This window comes from Halichondria panicea, chromosome 2 (assembly GCF_963675165.1).
Source record: "Halichondria panicea chromosome 2, odHalPani1.1, whole genome shotgun sequence".
Lineage (NCBI taxonomy): Eukaryota > Metazoa > Porifera > Demospongiae > Suberitida > Halichondriidae > Halichondria > Halichondria panicea.
In genome coordinates this window covers 6863995-6880214 of record NC_087378.1, presented here as the reverse complement: position 1 = coordinate 6880214, position 16220 = coordinate 6863995, and the positions used below count along the sequence as shown (strand labels likewise).

Here is a 16220-nt window from a genome sequence, read left to right as displayed (position 1 = left end):
GTGGAATCCGAGGGATTTCCCCAAGTAAATTATCTTTTACAATCTATGAATATCATTATAGTGCTGATATAAAAGTTAGATACTAGACAGTCTGCTTTCTTGCTTTTGTTCCTTGGCCGATCAGTCCATTTGCGATATGGAGAACAAGCTCCAGCTACTGATTATTACCTGCATCGCCCTCGCTGTATCACCAGCACTAGCCAGCAATGATCTGGGTACTGCTTTCAACTGCTGTAAGTTATTAGCATGAGCACTCCTGTTATTAGTAATACTACATCTAGAGCTAGCTAGCTATTTTGGTAGTGGGACCATCAATTCTTTATTTTCTCTCCAGCTATCACTGATGAGATTTGTGAGGTGCCCTACAACTCCTCCATGTTGGTACTGTACTGTCCAGGAGTGATCAAACAAGTAGTGAAATGGAATCACACACTACGCAACCACAATGTCAGCATTTGCCCTAGTAGTGCAAATCGCTATTGCAGTGTGCAAGGTTATCAGGGACGGCTCTCAAACGATGACAGTGGATATTATTACTGCATCGAATCTGAAACTGTTACTAAGAAAGTGAACGTCACCATTCTAGGTCAGCTGTTACTCTGTGATGGCAACGCATAAATTCGATGTGAATTTAGTGTAGTGACGTGGCCCTTCAGAGAGTTGCTTGCCATTAGTTGCTTCTGGTATTTATAATATGCAGTTGCTTTGCATTTGCTATGTGCCCAGCAGGTGTATGCATCCATGGTTGTACTCAAGAGAATCCGTATATAATTAGAGATAATTAATAGGTTTCTTGGATGTCATGGCAGGCATAAAGTGAGGCCTTAAAATGAGAACTTTTGGTTCTGATTCGTGACGTCATCTTTGTGATAATCTTTGGTTCGTTAGACAAATCCCTTGTGAGCAGTTAGCAGTGATCTCACTTTCTAAAAGCATGAATTTAGTTATTTATGACTGGTTCTGGTTTTATCTTTGTGTTAATCTTTTGGTGGTAATCTTTTGGTTTGTTAGGCAAATCCCTCTGAGCAGTTTACAGTGTTCTCACTTTCTAAAAGCATAATATTTACAACTTCACCTAAACAATATCAATTGGGGAAAATTCTATGTGCTAACTAGATGATCTGATTGATGTTTTTTTTTTCCTTTCACTATTATATAGCTCCCCCACAACTAACGGATATCTTAAACTACCCTAACATTCCTAACATCTGCTCTCCACCATGTTTGCGAAACAGATGTGAAACTTCCCCCATTTTGTACGTTGACCAAATAGTCAATCTAACAGTGACTTACAAAAGTGTTGGACCAGTAACTGTGCGTTGGTTTGTGAATAAAGCCGTTCTGAATTGTCCGAGCACTAATAATGAAACAATGCATCATCATTGTATTGGAATCCACACTACATCAACCGTAAGTAATGAATCCAATAGAGTCTAATTATATCTCGCTTGATAATGAGTTAATTGTCTCTTCATACAGAAATCGACAATCACGCTCTTTCCTAGAGCGAAGCAGTCATTGGATGGCACATACAGAGCTGAGGTCAGCAATGCATTTGGAAGCAACAGTAGTCTCACCAACCTCACTCAAAACTGTGAGTCCAAGCAAGCAACTAATATTATATAGTGCTGACTTATCGTTTTGTTATTTCAGGCGCTAAATTTCCAAAAGATCTAACCAATAATGATGTGTATTTCAACATAACGGTTGGTGAAACAGTACCAGAGGGACTTACCAGAGCCTGTCGAACTGGATTTGGATATGATACTCGTCCTAAACAGAATCTGTGCTTCACAAACAACCCGAACACCACCTTTAAAGAAGTTATTGCTGGGAATTATTCTAACTGCGCTATGTGCAATGAAATCTGTTACGCTCAATTTACCAACAATGACCACTTCTATGTGAGCGCATCATGGGAAAGATGCCCCAGTATTGTCAACCTCTCAATTCAGAGTCGAGAAAATACGACAGTTTCCTTTAATGACAGTGGTAAAATATTCTGTTTCTCTGATCCCAATGATCTCAATGAGCCGTACACAACAGTTCACATCAGAGTAGTGAATCAACAACCACCCAATCTGCTTAGTCTGGATATTTACATATCTGGTGGAGTGGTGTTACTGATTGTTGCACTACTCGTCATAATTATTGTTGTACTGGGCTACAAATATCGAGCACGGCGGAATGAACCGTCTCGGAAGAGGCTACAAAGACAGAGAAGAGAAGCTGAGAGAGAAAAGTTACTATTTAAAGGTGAGTATATTTTACTCTGGCTGTAAATATTTGTATCACCAATTTATGCGCACGAGCAGAAGAGGGTAAAGCAATCAGTCCCATCACTGTCACATCAAGTAAGGATCGAAGCTTCCACTTGCATATACAATACATTTTTCTCCCCTTAGGTGGTAGGCCTGCTTTGAGAAGTACCTACAAAACCTTCCCGACTGTACATGTCCCCCCTGATTCAGACATAGGAGGTCTGACAGAAGTCCAGTCAGGTATACTGCAATCGTACACATTTATACATGCATGTGCACGTTGCTCTGAAGCTTTGTTATTGTTTTATAAATAGCTGTGCATGCAGCCAATGCTCACTCAACGTACAATTTAACTCTCTTCCTTTATACTCTGCAGAACTGCCAGATGCATATGACCTCCCAATACAAAGTAACCAAGAAGAATGTCATGCATGACAAACTGTTATTAGGGTTAATTCCCATCCCTTCCTTCGTTTCCTTCATGCACGTTCACTCAATACATTTTTTATCAACAAAGCTGCATACTTTTTGTGAAATAAAAGTAATGACATATTTAAACAAGAATGTGACACCTGATGAAACAATTACACTACAATTTGCCTTCAGTTTCAATGAGCATCACACACGTTGAATGAAAGATAAATGAAACAATAGTGATGAGCACAATTACACTAACATACCTACAGTTACACAGTGTCCTTACATAAAGTACATGTCCCCACTTCTGTCGATGTGGATAGTAATATCTTTATCCATGGTATCCATATCAACGCTCCCACTGGCCATACTGCCTCCGTCACTCGACCACCTGTCCTCGTTGGCTTGATACAACACTCGAGCATGAGCAGCTGCACGATGGGCGTAATAAGCCGGGGCTGGATAGGAAACACTCCTGTTGCAGCGCCAGAAAGTGTGGCATAGTTGGTAGGAGAGGATCTGAAGATCGTCAGAAGTAAAGTTGTTATCGTCCCACAGTACGTGATAATGGCATGGACGGCTGGTGCCTTGGATGGCGGCATGGGAACAGAGGTAGAAATCGAACTCGTTGGAGTGGGTGATTTCTTTCTCGACAATCGTACCAGGAGGGACGTTATTGCCTTTCCCAGCATCTTTGCGGTCTACTGGGAAGAGTCGAGTGTGATGCCGTTTCTGACACACAATGAAGGTGATTTTAGGCTCGTAGCCACTTCCCAGTTCTGTGCATGCTTGCTGTATGGCTGCAATCTCATTGATACGGACTTGATCGAACTGGCCTTCACTGACTCCATCACGATAGAAGATGATACAAGAAGGTTTGATTTTTCCATTTGCTCGATAAAAATCAATCAAAAGTTCTTTTGTCATTTTTTTCAGCTCAGCAATAATTTCCTGTCTATGTTTTTGAACATGGTGTTTTCCCTTGAATTTGCTAGCAGTGAGGTCCATACTTGCTACCACAGCAGCAATAGATGGGGTGGTGGTATCTCCGGCTTTGGGATGAGTGACATCTGCTCCAAACACAATCACACGATCAGTTCGAAAAATGGGTGGCCTTGAGAAAGGATCAATGATGTTGTTGACTCCTCCAAGTTTTGGGTTGATTTTGAGGCAGATGTTTCCTAAGGTGGCTGGGTTACATTTTCTTTGCACTGTGTTTGACAGCACACACTGAGTAGCAACTCCAGCCTCTGTAGTATCACCAATAAGTTTCACCTCGCTGTACAAAGTGCCTCCCTTGTCAATGATAGCAACGATGAGGTTGACTTGAGTTTTAAGTTCAGTAAAAATGGTTTCGATAGAAGCAGCCCCTCGTCCAAATGGATTGTGGAATTTTACTATTTTTCTTCCATTGAAAGTCATTCCTCTCTCTCTGCCTGCTTTTTCGAGCATACTAGTGAACTTGTCGACTTCAAAATCCTTGACGAATTTGGACAAGACCAAAACAGCGTATCCATTCACAGTGGCACCTTGATAGAATTTTTCACCTCTCATTTCCCAAGCTCCTTTGTCACCGGGTGGCTTGACCGTCTGTTTACCGTTGTACTTGAGAGAGGGTGAATCAAGCACTCGGGCTGGTATTGTCACCATACGATCGCTAACTGTGATTCCAAAATCTTTGAGTATTGGGTCTTTAGCGATACCAGAGTCTCGAAATTTCTCATTGATTTCTCGTTCTCGGACATCAGCTGGTTTGGTGACTGCTTTAATCATATTGGCTGTCTGTATTTCGTTCATCTTCCTCGTACAACGTTGACCTCCGACAAGTTTACAAAGTTCAAGAGGAATGTAGACGTTTCTACTCTTCTGACCAACATGAAGACAAGGTAAGTGTGGATACTTGAGAATTATGCTCTTATGTTCTCGGAAATATTTGGCTACAGTGCTCGTCGTTCCATTGTCCAGAGGAAAGGTTTGATTCTCTGCCGAGCTGCGAGTCACACTCAGTACCTTGTACTTGCGAGGGTATGGCAAATGAGTGACTTCGATTTTTAGCCCCTTGATATCTCTGTCTAATCGTTTGCGGTCACTGTCTGTCAGCTCTCTTATCGTAAACTTCTGCTTGTCCTCTTCAGTCAGGTCTCGTGTGGCATCTCTCCCTACTCTTAGCAGTGTGCACATGAAGTCGACAACAGATTGCTCAGTGTAGAAAGCCGTAGAGGATGTGTCAAGGTTGAGCTTGAACTTCCATCCCATAGTTGGCCTCAGGCTCTGATAGTAGCCTGGCCATACTTCCACACCTTGACCGAGATTGTAGGGGTGGGCTGGTTGGGAGAAAAACGAGCGACCAATTGGCTCCATTTTCAATGACGGTAGATGCCTCATGATGATATCAAGGGCTTGAATGAGTGGCATTTGCTCAGTAGCGTCTCTCAAAATACTCTCAATTCGTCCCGTATCGATGTGCATACTGTTGACCTTCTGCAAAGTGACGCTGAATGTTCTCGGGTTAGAATCTCCCTCGATATATAATTCAACTTGTAATTGTAATTTCTTGTCGCCAACTGATGTTAGAATCTTGTGGCAATAGATGTTCTTGTTTCCATCAAATGCACATTTCTGGCCTTGAAATACGGACTCTGAATACTGTGCTTTCATAGACTCGAAAATCTTTCTGCACATCCATTTAGGGTACTTTGATGGTGGAGCAATGGACACATCGTACTGATGAATCGTGAGATGACGAGGGAGTTGAACAGGAAAAAAATTTGCTCTGACCATAATTTGTCTTCCCTTCTTTCCAAACTCGGGTCGATCCGGTGGTTGTTTCTTGCCATGGTTGTTTGGTCCTTGCGATGGCGGTAATCCTGTTGAGGCAGCGGGAAATGAGGAGCTTGCACCAGTCTGAGGACTTCTTTGAGTGGTCTTAGTGGGAGCGGCTGTGCATTTAAGCATAGAGGTAGCTTCCGGGTGAGTTGACGTGGATACTAAGTTTGGTGGTGTTTGTGGAGTAGCAAGAGATGGCCGTTCTTGCTGTGGACCAGTACGAGGTAGGGTGGACTTTGCCTGTGTTTTTTGGTTCTGTGGGGGAACAGTGGTGGGGGGTACGGGTTGCTGCTTAGGAGGTATGGTCACAGGGGGTCCTAGTTGGCTGGGGGGGACTGTAGTAGGTGTTTGTCTCTGTACAGGAGCAGTGTTAGACAGTGACGGCTGTTGTTGATGTGATCCTGGTCTCTGAGAGGGTGATTGCGACTTGGTAGAAGAAGACTGCAAGAAAAACATAGACATGATTTAGTAAACAGTAATTACTACACTAGCTATCTACATTACCTCTGTTCCAGGTCTGATACTGTGCTGTCCTTGGCCTCTCCCACGACCTCTCCCACGGCCTCTTCCTCTCCCCTTCGGCGGTACTCCAGCTTTAGAACTCATTTTCTACCAAACAGAATGTTTTGACATAGATAATTTATAGTATCTATGGTTTTGCTTTGATGTTGATCTGTAAAGGCTTCTAGATCTACTTGGGAAAATCCCCTTGTAGCCCAATCGAGACTGTGGTCGATGATGTCATAATTTGCTAATAAGGCCCTAAATCTGGAAATTCCCTTATAATCGAAAAATCGTTTCCTTATAGACGACCTTTCCCCTTTTTCACTAGCAGCTTCTTCCGACGACCTTTTCCCTTGGCCCTGATGCTCACCCAGAGGTACGTGCTCACACCAAACACATGGCAACATGGCAAGACACAGGAACTTTCGAAATCTGGACTACAGTGAAGGTAACTGTTCATGAGACAGCTTCCGAGAATCAGAGGAGGTTCACCTATTCATTAGAATGCATTCCTGACTATAATTATTATGTGTGGTTCTAAGATAAGAAGATAAATTCCCTTTAATACAGAGTACGGCTATGATGATGTGTATGGGAAGTCACTAGAAGAAGAGGTAGCAGTCTCACCAAGTACTGCAGGTTAGTTATATGTTTAAAGGTTATTGTGTAGGCTACGGAGGTTAATACTATTGTGATTGTCTCCTTCAGCCGAGTTTATCTACCAGAGGAACTCGAGGGAAATTCCCTCCTTAAAGACATTCTTGGACAGGAGGGCAGACCCTGAGGCCCCACCCACTACTACACTGAGTAGCCCCCTGGCCACCACCAGCAGTACTGCTACACCCAGGCTGGATGTTGTTGGTACGGCAACTTGCTTTTTTGCACATGTTTTGTGGAGATTTATCACCACCACGATTTCACCACCACGATTGCTGATGTATGTGTTTTTCTTTTTTCTGCAGGCCCACCGCCTGGATTCCCACCCATGGCCAGGGGGCAAGTCCCAATTAGGATCACCGCTGAAGGTAGGTAGTCTTGCAGTACAATGCTAAACAGATAGTTATTCATCTTTCTCTCCACATGACTTCACCCTTATCCTCCACCTTCCACCTGTGTTCTCCCTTCTATCCCACATACACTGTTTTCTTCACCGGCACCCTTCATCCAATGCGTTCTCCTGGTAAGGTAAGATTGTGTTGTCCCTTGTGCAGAGAGTACTATTAAGAGTGGACCTAGTTTAAGTACCCTAGCTTCTATGCATCATGGGGTGGTCACAGTAGGGGGTCCTTTAGGTGTTAATACTGTAGGAAAATCACTAACTACCACTTCTTTGAGGGACCTGGTTCAAGATGGACGACAAAGTAACTCACCGTCGCTCAGCCAGCTAGCTGCTCAATCTGTTCCCATCCAACACACTCTATCGAATCAGCCACGTTTGTCTACTCTTGTTAAGGAAAACTCTACTAAGCTAAGTTTGTCTGATTTAGTGAAGGACACAACTACACCCAGTTTATCCAATCTCGTCAAATGTGCTACTACTGGTGTTAGCAGCCTCTCAGCTCCCCCTAAGGAACGTACTACCACAAGCAGTGGGCAAGTGAAAAAACCAAGCTTATTTGATCTCATCAATAGCAAAAAAACAGCTACCTCATCCGACAGTGGAAATATGGCGGTGACTTCAAGCCTCTCTGAACTCATTGCTGCACACACTGAATCCACTCGTCCCAAACAAGCTCAAACTAAAGTGAAACCATCACCACACACTGACTTCGTGTTTAGAGCTCTCAAACCAACATCTGGAGGAGCAGCCCAACTATCACTCTCTGATCTAGCACGAGGGCATGCTGACGTAGCAAAATCTCGCCCCCCTAGTAAGATGACCCTCTCCAGTCTTTACAAACAGTCGGTGGGTCAAAGCTCTCCTGAAGACGACAAGAAGACACTGAGTGGTCCCTCGGCTTGCGTTGTCACGTTCCAATGCAATGGTCGACCTCGATCTTCACTATTTCTTTTGATGTGTCAGCCAACGTTGAATGAAGAGGTGGAAAAACTCAAAGAAGTCATCCATAGTCGAGTAGTATCAAAATTAGCAAAGAAATATCGAAAACGGACTCAGTTCGATTTCTCCACCCCCTCACCCGATGACTTAGTCAAAGAGAAACAAAAAGCAGCGTTTACCAGAAAGAAATGACTTTTGACTAACATTTTTATATAGCAACTTTTTACTGTCTCAGATGTGCACGCAATACACGTATTGAATTAATTTTCTCAATCAACTCAATGGGATTATAACTTTCACTGTTAAACCAGTCCCTCTTCTGTGCCTATCTGTCTCTTCCCTACAGGCTCTCAAAGGAGTGGAGACATTGAGGTGATCACTAAGAGAGTAGCATCCTCCTCCCTCAAACCTAAGAGAGGGTTTGTCACAGCTGGCCGGTCGCTGGACGATGGACTCATTCACAGGTGAGGGAGTGTGTCACATCATGTGGTGAGAATCAGTTAGCCAAGAATTGTTTCTGTTCTGGCCTAGCTACTCTGTATAATAGTTAGTCTCCTCTAATAGCTCTTCTTTGTCAGTGGTGCCTTCTTCTTTGTCAGTGGTGCCTCTATGTGTGGTTGTATTTTAGAAAATAATTATAGCCGTGTCACATGTTGTACGTATGTGAATAGTGTGTATAGTACCCAAATCCTAACCATCCCTGCACCATATTCTAACCACCCCTCCTTGTACCATACCCAATCGGCCCTCCTTGTACCATACCCTAACCACCCCTCCCTGCAGTGGCACTCCCAGTCCAAGCCGAAGTCCTTATGCCAGTCCAGCTCGAAGCCCATCCCCTACTCATGCCACTCCCACCCAACGACCCGCACTAACTCCACAGAGGAGCAAGTCAAAGTTCAATGTAAGCTGCATAATACTCTAGTCTTACGTAATATACTCCTTTACCGAGTAAAATTGTTGCTAGTTGACTTGAAACTAACTCTTGGAATAATTCTAATGCTTAGCATGTTAAGTAACAACGATGATTGTTAATGTGTGGACTGGATGAAATGTGTAATTGGTACAGATTGTAGTATCGCTACCTAAGCATACTTCCTGGTAGCCAGCGGTGGAGGGCTTCGTTAGAATTGTTTGCATATACTGGTACATGTAGTAGTTTGTCATACTGCATACTGTAATTTTTCCCCTTAATTGAGCAACTAGTCCCCTTATCCGTGTGTGTCTGTGTGTCTGTACTACCTCTATTTCTGGGTACATGTGTGCTGTCATCAGCACAATCTGTATCTTGTACATACACACATACATACATGTATACTCATCAGAGGGTTGATGTACTGACTGAATACAAGGAGAGGGAGAAGACCAGCAAAGGACAAATCAACCTCGTCGTCATAGGTAACACACACACAGCCCACTGGTCCATACTTATTGTAATGAAGTTAAAGCCCTATATACCGTATAGCGGGTACATGTATATTTTGAGGGTATAAACTTTTGCGGAATGACTGTTAGAAAGGTTTTCGCGGAATAGCAGCCTTTCTGCAGCATGCATGCATGCATGTATGCGATTATGCGATATTAAATTCGTGGGTATAAATTTTCACAATACATACTTAATCAGCGAAAACCGCAAACATTTATACCCTCGAAATATACACCTAATCTGTCTCATTGCATGCAGGCCATGTGGATGCTGGTAAGAGCACTCTTATGGGACACATGCTTTATCTACTGGGAAATGTCTCCAAGAAAGCAATGCACAAGTAAGCAACACGGTGGATACTCCTTGACTAGACTATTCACTGTCACAGTATGTTGCTTGTACACATGATTATTATGTACCACCTCTCAGATATGAGCAGGAGTCTCAAAAAGTGGGCAAGGGCTCGTTTGCTTATGCCTGGGTCCTGGACGAGACGGGTGAGGAGAGGCATAGAGGAATCACCATGGACGTGGGACAGTACATGTTCGAAACCCCCTCCAGGCTCGTTAATCTATTGGATGCCCCCGGGCACAAAGACTTCATACCCAACATGATCACTGGAGCAGCGCAGGTGAGGTCTATATATTCTGTAGCTTTTAGGGGGCTCTGTTTGTGTGTACGTGTGTGTTATCCAATCTGTAGCAGATCAAATCCATAGAAGACTGTTTGTTTTTGGTGCCTATGTTATGAGTATCAGGTGACCCACTCTACAGGCGGACGTGGCTGTGCTGGTAGTGAACGCAACTGTAGGGGAGTTTGAGGCGGGGTTTGAAGCAGGGGGTCAGACGAGGGAACACGCCCTCTTAGTGAGGTCACTGGGAGTGAGACAGCTGACTGTTGCTGTCAATAAAATGGACACTGTGAGTTCTGTTGGTAGCAATACGCAATGACAGCTTTAGAGGTGAATGCTTATAAGGAGACAGTTATATGGTGTCATAGTGACATCAATTTAATAATGGTATCATTTTTGCAAGAGTATAATAATTATAGCTTATGGACTGACTTTATAAGATGTGCGTGCCATTTTAGTTACAACATTCTTCATGATTCTATAGCCCTATTGTATATACTGTGCAATACAGAGTGACACTCTTGGTGCTGGCTATGTACATGATTGTATATACTGTGCAATACAGAGTGACAGTCTTGGTGCTGGCTATGTACATGATTGTATATACTGTGCAATACAGAGTGACACTCTTGGTGCTGGCTATGTACATGATTGTATGTACTGTGCAATACAGAGTGACACTCTTGGTGCTGGCTATGTACATGATTGTATATACTGTGCAATACAGAGTGACACTCTTGATGCTGGCTATGTACATGATTGTATGTACTGTGCAATACAGAGTGACACTCTTGGTGCTGGCTATGCACATGATTGTATGTACTGTGCAATACAGAGTGACACTCTTGGTGCTGGCTATGTACATGATTGTATGTACTGTGCAATACAGAGTGACACTCTTGGTGCTGGCTATGTACATGATTGTATGTACTGTGCAATACAGAGTGACAGTCTTGGTGCTGGCTATGTACATGTCTGTAGGTTGACTGGTCTCAGACAAGGTTCAATGATGTTGAGCAGAAACTGAAGCTGTTTCTCAAGCAGGCTGGATTCAAGGTAACACACATGCCTACACTGTCCCAGTACATGTACATGCACATGCATGTCAATGAATTAAGTGTCCGTGTTGTTTGTGCGTACATGTTTGTCACCTTTCCACGAATGATTCTGATTTCCTGTAAATGTTGCAATAGTATAATGATTTCATTTATTTGGTTCACATTCTTAACTCTTGAGCAACCAACGATGAATATACATGTACACAGTTCCTAGTAATCAGAGTCACTGCTCCCACTCATAATCCCCTCCCCCCGCGGCACACCTCTAACAACTCCACACCCCCCCCCACCCATAGGAGAGTGATGTGAACTATGTGCCATGCTCCGGACTGACAGGGGATAATCTTATGACCACACCCTCTCTACCAGAACTGACGTCCTGGTACTCTGGCCCCACCCTACTGCAGAGAATTGGTGAGACAGCTGCTCACTATAATATGAGATGTGTAATCACCCCACCCCACACACACGTCGTACAGACCAGTTCCGTTCTCCCCCACGTCCAGTGGACAAGCCCTTCCGGTGCTGTATTGCTGACATATTTAAAGGTAACGGGATAATTGATCCGATCCAAATTTCCATAGTGGCTCATGTGCATAGGTCAGGGGTCAGGATTTAATGTGTCTGGTCGTCTGGAATCGGGACATGTGCAAGTTGGACAATCGGTTCTCATTCAGCCTGCTAATGAGGTAGCTACTATCAAAGGTGCGTTCCCCCTGTACTATAACCTTAGAAATAGTTACCATGTTCGCAATATCTGCAGCTTTGAGTGTTAGCGAGGGTCAGAGTTCGTGGGCAGCGGCTGGTGACCAGGTCATCCTCACTCTCATCGGATTAGACAGTGCCAAAGTCAGGTGAGGGGGGGGGGCGCTCGTGCAAACTGTGTTCATTGCTAAGATATTTCTGATGAAGTCATGCAGAACTATATAATTACGTATATGTAGCTGTTGTCTAGGCTCTCTTGAGTATTATTAGCCAAGTACTTACTGTGACAAACACTGTGGCTCTGTTTACACTGTACCCACCCACCCACCCACTCATTTGTGTATTATATCTCCTCACCCAGTATTGGCAGTGTTTTGTGCAGTCAGGATCAACCAATAAGAGCGGTCACCAGACTAGAGGCCAGAGTCATTGTGTTCAACATTGACATCCCCATCACTATTGGCTTCCCTGTGAGTTGCTTATAGTAATCAGTCATAATTATACATGTAGCATTACGATTCATAGCTAGTGAATGTAGTCTAACTGGAAAATAAAAATAAACTGTGAATCCACAGTACTGTGTTGTCTCAGTGCACGCCCCTACACATGTATCAATAATATGTAGGATACTCTCTCAGTAAAATGCTGGTATACTCCTCCTGTTTGTAGGTGGTGCTGCACTACCAGTCGCTGAATGAGCCAGCTGTGGTGACCAAGCTGCTGAGTCTACTCAACAAGAACACAGGGGAACTGCTTCGAAAGAAACCTCGGTAAGAGGAGTCAGTCTCACAGCAGATCAGATCGTATAGCCGGTAATCTTGACTGGGGTGCCCCTTTCACTTGAATTTGACAATCTATTGCTGGGAGCACTGTACATGTTCGACTTACTCTGTGCGTTCCAAATGTGATTTCTAGGCTTCTGATGCTGATGTATCATTATCAGACAGGATGTGTACTTTGCAGCCCACCTTGAAAGAATGAAGTGCATAAACAGTTTACACAAGACCTTTGATAGAATGTTGCCATGTTTACTTACCAACCCATAATTATGTAAACTGTCAGTAAACTTATCTCAAGTCTTGTATCGCAGCCTCTTGTCTAGTACCTCACAGGATAGTCCCTTGTGATTGTACCACATTGACAATCTGCTAACACATTGAAGCCATAATTATACATAATTACGCTATGAAGCTAGACTAGACATAACTACTTATAGACTAGATACTATACATTCCTACTGCCCTGTGCGCCATTAGCATACTACAATAATAATTAGGATCGTGCTCCCATTTATTAAATTATCCACTTTCAGACGTGATTAAACATGACACTGTCATATTACATGTAATTATGTTACTTGACTCTCGTACAGGTGCCTGACTAAAAACAGCTCTGCCATAATCCGATTGGACGTCTCCCGACCGATATGTTTGGAGCTCTATCAGGATTGCAAGGAGTTGGGTCGATTCATGATCCGTGCCGGGGGCAACACCATAGCAGCTGGCGTCGTCACTAAGGTGGGTCCCGGTGTCCCCTGTCACAAACAAAAGATTGTGTGTGATGGGGCTAAGTGAGTCTACTGGCTATGGTCTGTGTCCTTGGAATGCCATTTGATCCTATAGTTACAATAATACATGTATCTAGAGCATTCTGTATTTTTTGCAGGTACGTATGCTAGGCTCTAGGAATTTAGAGATCAAGTTGTTTCTTTAGCTTCCCTAGGGACTGTATACATCATGCATTCTTACTGATAGCCTAGCGACAGTGGTAGCAACCGGTGTATAGCATGCAAGCAAGTGGTGCCTATAGTCGCTAGTGTGTTTAGCCATCCATCTATTTGCCACTCCAGATCATTCAGTGAGCGTGTGGTACGTGTGTTGCCATGGTGATGTGTCAGAGCTTGCTGTCTAGACCAATCTTCTCACTCAACTAAATTTATATGAACACTGAGCACAAAACTTGTTATAGCACAGTTTTATAATGGACATAATAATTATTATAATCACAATTCAAACAATATTTTCAGAAATTTGGTTTTGTGTCGTATATACACTTAATTATGGAGCTACACAGTCACAGTTATTTTTCGTGGGTATCTTCTAGTACATTCGTTTCCCGACTTCTTAGGAGAAATTTGTATTGTGTGGGTCCCTTCGGTTAATGCTATTGTTGCAGTCAAAGATGGAGGGTCAGCTGTATCTGTGTGGACTGAAGCAAATACAGTGAATCTACGCTACGTACTGCAATTAATAACTGTATGCGTGCATGTCAAGTGTTTTTAATGTTAAGAGCCTTGCCTAAAATGCATGATTATACTCTTACCATGGCACTCAAACTCGTCTGCCACTTTACAATCGAAGCTATCCTGTTTTGGGTGTCCCTTGAACCATACGGTCAGCACACCCTCCTCCAACGCCCACTGTTGGTTAATGAGAGTCACAGTGCAATGGCCAGGTTTTAACACCCTCGCACGCACTCTAATGGTGGCTCTGTCATCTGCACTGTTCTCAGCAAGTATCCGTATCGTGTGATGACCAGGGTCCACCCCTTCAAAGTCCACTGTCCCGCCACTGCCTGTGACAAATTGAATTAGGTTCGATAAGATATCTACTGTGGTTGCATTGCATTCTTGCATGCCCAACTCCTATCCTATAGTTTGCCTAGGGACATAATGGTATCCATGACTTCCAGTGATAAGTTTCATGCACTTTCAAGTGGTGTGGCAATGCAAACAAACATATGCTTACAATTTATTTTATTGTCTATGGGGAGCAGCTGGCATTGTAGTGTGGCCACGGCTCGGTTGGTCTCAAACTCCAAGTGAATAGAATTGTTGTACACATCCGGAGTACTGTTGATCAGCTGTATACCTATTAGTTTGCAAACAATAAATTATATAACCGAAATTATATAAACACACGTATGCAATGGCCTGTATACATACACGTGTACATTGGCCTGTATATAAGAAGCCCAAAGAATCTTCATGTGTTGCATAATTAAGTATACACATGTGGAGCTAGTGAACGTGTCATCCATTAAGTATATTTCCTGTGGCTAGTACTTTTGGTGTTACATAATTAAGTATACACATGTGGAGCTAGTGAGCGTGTCATCCATTAAGTACATTTCCTGTGGCTAGTACTTTTGGTGTTGCATAATTAAGTATACACATGTGGAGCTAGTGAGCGTGTCATCCATTAAGTACATTTCCTGTGGCTAGTACTTTTGGTGTTGCATAATTAAGTATACACATGTGGAGCTAGTGAGCTTGTCATCCATTAAGTACATTTCCTGTGGCTAGTACTTTCTCAATAGTAACACATCAATTAGTGTAGCTTACTTAGTAGTGGTAGAGTGGTCAACTCCACTGTGCACGTGTGCTCTCCCTGCTGAATAGTGCAGATGTACCTAGTCTCGGGTTTTAGGCCTGTCAGTTGAATGGTTTCCCCGACAGTTATGTGGAGCACTGCAGGGATGCAAGTTATGGCATCCTGGGGTGTAGTGTTGCTGGAAATTATTGCTGCACTGGTGGTCTGTATCTCGGTTACTTCGTAGTCACAGATTGTCTCTATAGTTAAAAAGAATACAATTTGGATACACACCTTACTTTGTTGCATACCACTATACACCCATGCACACACGACCTAGTGACATACATTCGTGCGCCTCTAAAATTAAGATACCTTCTTTGGTGTGAACTTCAATTGGGTCAAAAATTGAAAAATTTGAAGGACCAAAGCACAGGCCACCATCTGGATATTCGGCACAGTTCAAGTGGCTGAGCTCCAGCCTCTGTATATCATCGATGCACCCCTCTCTGACATACAAGCACAGGTTTCGGCAGGGGGATAAGGTTTGTGCAACATTTTCACCGTTAAAGTGCATGTTAAAGCAAAAAGGAGCGTACAGAGAACATAAGAAGTAGACCAAAGCGTTGGAACATTGAGTCGCACCAATCAGAGCGCTTAGCTCGGTATTGATCTGGCTTATGCTGTCTTGTTTGAGGATGTTTGGTAGCGCAAATGCTTCATAGCCAAGTCCTGCACACATTGGAATCTCCTCGATACTCTTGCACTCAGCCTTACTGTTACTGTCTTCAATGACTCTTGAGCGGCTCAGACTCGAGCCCACCGCCACCACCGCCAGAAGTATCATAGTCACACGACTAGCTCTCATATTTTAAGGAGGCAGACGTTGTGTTTCACTTATAAGTCTATATAGCTTTTAGCTTGTGACTTGTTTGCATGCAAAGTGTTTCCTGCATGCTTTTAAAGACTTTGCATCTATTGGATGCATGTAATACTAATCCAATTGTGGTAGATTGGTCAAAATTGCTTCCCAATAATAAACCCACATATCGGAATGTGTCGGTAGTGTAATGTAAAACCTG

The 16220-nt window shown here is 43.3% G+C and overlaps 5 protein-coding genes across 6 annotated transcripts; 3 read left to right on the top strand and 2 right to left on the bottom strand.

The window, feature by feature from the left end:
* Window positions 1–36: 36 nt before the first annotated feature.
* On the top strand, window positions 37–2845 carry LOC135331139 (uncharacterized). The gene is made up of 8 exons (XM_064526200.1): window positions 37–233; window positions 335–586; window positions 1160–1410; window positions 1480–1594; window positions 1654–2256; window positions 2316–2354; window positions 2406–2501; window positions 2638–2845. Exons 1-8 carry the CDS (start codon window positions 137–139, stop codon window positions 2694–2696), a joined length of 1512 nt encoding a protein of 503 aa, XP_064382270.1. The 5' UTR covers window positions 37–136; the 3' UTR covers window positions 2697–2845.
* Window positions 2759–6208, bottom strand: LOC135331133 (protein argonaute-2-like). The gene is made up of 2 exons (XM_064526191.1): window positions 6009–6208; window positions 2759–5945 (listed from the first exon to the last, which is right to left on the bottom strand). The coding sequence occupies exons 1-2, from the start codon at window positions 6108–6110 to the stop codon at window positions 2961–2963; spliced, it is 3087 nt and encodes a 1028-aa protein (XP_064382261.1). The 5' UTR covers window positions 6111–6208; the 3' UTR covers window positions 2759–2960.
* A 97-nt stretch (window positions 6209–6305) lies between these two features.
* On the top strand, window positions 6306–13900 carry LOC135331135 (HBS1-like protein). Its single transcript, XM_064526194.1, has 19 exons — window positions 6306–6456; window positions 6579–6647; window positions 6717–6869; window positions 6971–7033; window positions 8354–8471; window positions 8791–8911; window positions 9333–9405; window positions 9692–9773; window positions 9863–10064; window positions 10207–10353; window positions 11046–11120; window positions 11419–11536; window positions 11602–11670; window positions 11723–11827; window positions 11886–11976; window positions 12189–12297; window positions 12497–12597; window positions 13200–13344; window positions 13677–13900. Exons 1-19 carry the CDS (start codon window positions 6414–6416, stop codon window positions 13686–13688), a joined length of 1896 nt encoding a protein of 631 aa, XP_064382264.1. The 5' UTR covers window positions 6306–6413; the 3' UTR covers window positions 13689–13900.
* LOC135331142 (uncharacterized) lies at window positions 7040–8284 on the top strand. Of its 2 annotated transcripts, none has more exons than XR_010392938.1 (2): window positions 7040–7193; window positions 7316–7439. XR_010392938.1 is itself a non-coding variant. In XM_064526203.1 (2 exons), exons 1-2 carry the CDS (start codon window positions 7089–7091, stop codon window positions 8197–8199), a joined length of 984 nt encoding a protein of 327 aa, XP_064382273.1. In that variant the 5' UTR covers window positions 7054–7088; the 3' UTR covers window positions 8200–8284. The 2 variants fall into 2 exon arrangements, 1 of the variants encoding a protein (XP_064382273.1); XM_064526203.1 differs by having other exon boundaries at window positions 7054–7188; window positions 7316–8284.
* Window positions 13774–16135, bottom strand: LOC135331141 (uncharacterized). The gene is made up of 5 exons (XM_064526202.1): window positions 15514–16135; window positions 15171–15398; window positions 14575–14697; window positions 14150–14401; window positions 13774–14035 (listed from the first exon to the last, which is right to left on the bottom strand). Exons 1-5 carry the CDS (start codon window positions 16004–16006, stop codon window positions 13893–13895), a joined length of 1239 nt encoding a protein of 412 aa, XP_064382272.1. The 5' UTR covers window positions 16007–16135; the 3' UTR covers window positions 13774–13892.
* Between the last annotated feature and the right edge of the window lie 85 nt (window positions 16136–16220).